This window comes from Geospiza fortis, unplaced genomic scaffold, assembly GCF_000277835.1.
Source record: "Geospiza fortis unplaced genomic scaffold, GeoFor_1.0 scaffold891, whole genome shotgun sequence".
In the NCBI taxonomy this organism is placed as follows: Eukaryota; Metazoa; Chordata; class Aves; order Passeriformes; family Thraupidae; genus Geospiza; species Geospiza fortis.
This window is the reverse complement of record NW_005054649.1, coordinates 198,728-201,672: the sequence shown is the minus strand read 5'-3', so window position 1 is coordinate 201,672 and position 2,945 is coordinate 198,728. Positions and strand designations below refer to the sequence as shown.

The window sequence follows — 2,945 nt, the reverse complement described above, 5'->3', positions numbered from 1 at the left end:
TGCTGAACCACGGCGCCGTGCGCGTCTGGCCGGGCTCCCTGCTCAAGGTGCTGGCACTGGGTGGGAGGGGAAGGCTGTGAGCAGCACCAGGGCCCCCGTGGGCCCTCCTGTCACAGCCGGGCTTGTTCCAAGGCAGCCTGTTCGCTGTCCTGCCCTGCTCTGCCCAGGGCCTGGGAAGGGAGAACTGCCGTTATTGCCATGGGAATCCCTGATGCTTTCTCCTGGGGTGTGTTTTGCTGTAGTACTCTCCTGCTTGTCTGCTAAGCTGTGTGGACAGCACTCACCCAGTTTCCATAATTACTTGCTCTGGAAATTGTTGGTTCTTTTCCTTTGGAGGTGTTTCTTCTCAGGGGCACACCCTCCAGCTCCTGCTGTCTCTGCAAGACACCCGCAGACAAAGGGTTAATTTCCTGTCTTAATTCCTGAGCACTGCAATAATTACCCAGCCCGGAGATCAGCAGATTGCTCTCCCCTTTGGGAAAATACAGGAAAATCAACAATTAACACTAATTAATCTCCTATTAACGCCAGATAATGAGGATCACTGGTACAGCCAGAATAGACTCTGACAGCTACTGCTGGCCTGGGCCATGGGGAGTGGCAGCCCGGAGCCAGGGAAATCTGCCTCTGTGCGGCTTTGCCTGGGTGGGGTGCTCTCCAAAGGCTGCACTGTTGCTAGGTACACGGCACTGATGTGTCACCTGCACCTACACCGGTGTGGGACACACCAGAGATGTTGTAAAAATACCTGTGAAGTCCTCTGCGGTTCTGTGCCACCCTTGACATGGGCCCAGCACTGCTCTCTCTAGACACCGGTACAGATGTCTCTGCAGCCATGCACCAAAGAGGCACAATCCCGCATCCCTGAGCCCCCAGTGTGGCCCTCAAAAGAGGCATGGTGTGCTGTGCTCTGTCTGATCACAAAATGAATGCCAGTCCCTGCCCTGGAATGGCTCATGCTCTAACTACTGCAATGTGAGGTAAGAAGTCTGGTGTAAAGCAGAGGGTTGGTGTTTATGAGCTTCTTGCAGCAGTGAAACGTGGAGATCATCACCCCAGCCATGCACGATGGTCCCTGTGTCTGAGGAGGAGCTGTGGGTTGTGCTGAAGGCAGCCATGCTGTGCACGTTGAGTGATGGCTCAGCCCTCCTCTTTGCAAGGAGGGATGCTCTGGTGCTCCATACCTGCACTGGTTTTTCTCTCCTGGGTCAGAATGAGGGAAGGACAGGAGTTCAGCAGATTTACTACATCTGGTTGAGCAGTACTTTAGGAGGTGAGTGGGGCTTGCAGGATCTTGCCAAATGATGATGATCGCCTACTCCTGATGCCTTAAGTTTTAGCTTTCATATTTTCCAGATTCTGTACTGCATTGGTGTATAACTCTGAACTTTACATAAAGTGTTAGCAAGCTCTCTTCATAGTTAGTCAGACAAAACAATCCCTTTCCAGCCCCAGAACCAAGGACACCATTCCAGCTTCAGGCCCAAAACCTGTAAATAACAGTGAATTGAGGAGAGCAAACTGGGAGGATGGGGCTGCATAACCTGGAGCTGGAATTGGACAATTAACCCCAATATGGAAATGGACCAAAACTTATAAAAAGATGAAAACTTGTGACTTGGAGTCCATCTTGGGTGTAGCCTCAGCCAGGCTCTTGTACTGCCCAGGGTGCATCCTTGAAGGCCTTTTAATCAATCCCTGCTTTATTCCTTTAACGCTGTCCAGCCCCTGTCCCAGGTGGCCTCTCAAGGCATCTGTCTGTCCGTGCCAGGTGCTGCGGTGCTGCCACAGCTGCCCGCGTGTCATCGAGGCCCTGGTGAACAGCTACAGCCACGTGCGTGTCTCCGAGGACTGGCTGGCAGCAGTTCCAGCAGAAGTGGTACAGGTAAGGGAACCAGTGCTGGCTGCTGCTGAGGAACACGTGCCCAGGCTCTGATGGGTTCTGCCAGGGGCATCTCGGCCTGGAGGGTTGGGTGGAGCTGAGGCTGGCCAGGGGGGTTGCAGGCACAGGGATGGGGTTGCTGGGGATGGGGAGGATGCTCCATAGTGAGGCAAGTGGATGTCTGGTTCTGCCTCTGGTCCCAGGGTGATATCTTCAGCTGTGCATGCCTCTGGTCCTTTTTTCTCTCTGTAGAAATACCCATGTTTCTACCAGTCCCTTTTCTCCCTGGGGCACAGACCTCGGTCCCTGCAGCACCTGGCTCGCTGCGCACTCAGGAGCCTCCTGGAGGGCCGGCTGCTGCTGGTCCTGTCCCAGCTGCATCTGCCCAGTGCCCTGCACCAGTTCCTGCTGCTCGGCTTCGAGGACGTTCTCTACTAGGGGTGGCAGTTCCAGTCCTGCTGTGCCTTTCTGTGCAGATGTTCCACCCCTGCCAGTGCAGTCTGTGCTTTTGCAGCTCCCCCCTTCCCCCCACCCCATCCTGCCTGGCCACATCAGCCCCCTGTGCCAAGCCTGCTGCTGTGTCCCAGTCCCAGCCAGCCCTGTGCTCTGCATCATGCACCTGTTTTGGAGTGTTCTGTTTGTCCATACTAATCCAGACAGACTCCTGACTAACAAAAGGAGTTATGGGAATTGGGGAATTTTGTGGTACAAGGAACAAAGACACTGCATGGATCACAGGCTTAGTAGTAGGATACCAGATTCCCTATCCCAAATCCAAATACCCTAGCCTGTACTAGGCAACTCTGGTGCCCCGGATGATTGCTCTGGTCCTGTCTTTAGTCAAGTTGCTTGGTCTGTACCCAAAGGTGTTTGGAATAAATCCTGTTCTTTATACCAGCCTGAGCATGACTTCTTTATTTCTTTGGAGACTCTTCTGACAGAGCTCACCTGACATGCCAAGGGGTGGTGGCATGTGCACTCAGATATGTGCACCCACCTGCTTCTCAGAGGCAAATGTGTGGTGAGTGTTCAGTCAAACCCCTTTCATGAAGGTGCAATGTCT

General features: G+C 53.7%; 1 protein-coding gene across 1 annotated transcript in view; it reads left to right on the top strand.

The window, feature by feature from the left end:
* The window catches only part of LOC102034921 (ankyrin repeat and SOCS box protein 10), an 8,404-nt gene extending 5,695 nt beyond the window's left edge, over positions 1–2,709 (top strand). Inside the window, 3 exon segments of the mRNA XM_031064899.1 lie at positions 1–47; positions 1,772–1,885; positions 2,135–2,709. The exon segment at positions 1–47 is cut by the window's left edge and continues 449 nt beyond it. Of these exon segments, the coding sequence (XP_030920759.1) occupies positions 1–47; positions 1,772–1,885; positions 2,135–2,320 (347 nt within the window). The 3' untranslated portion in view covers positions 2,321–2,709.
* Positions 2,710–2,945: the final 236 nt, after the last annotated feature.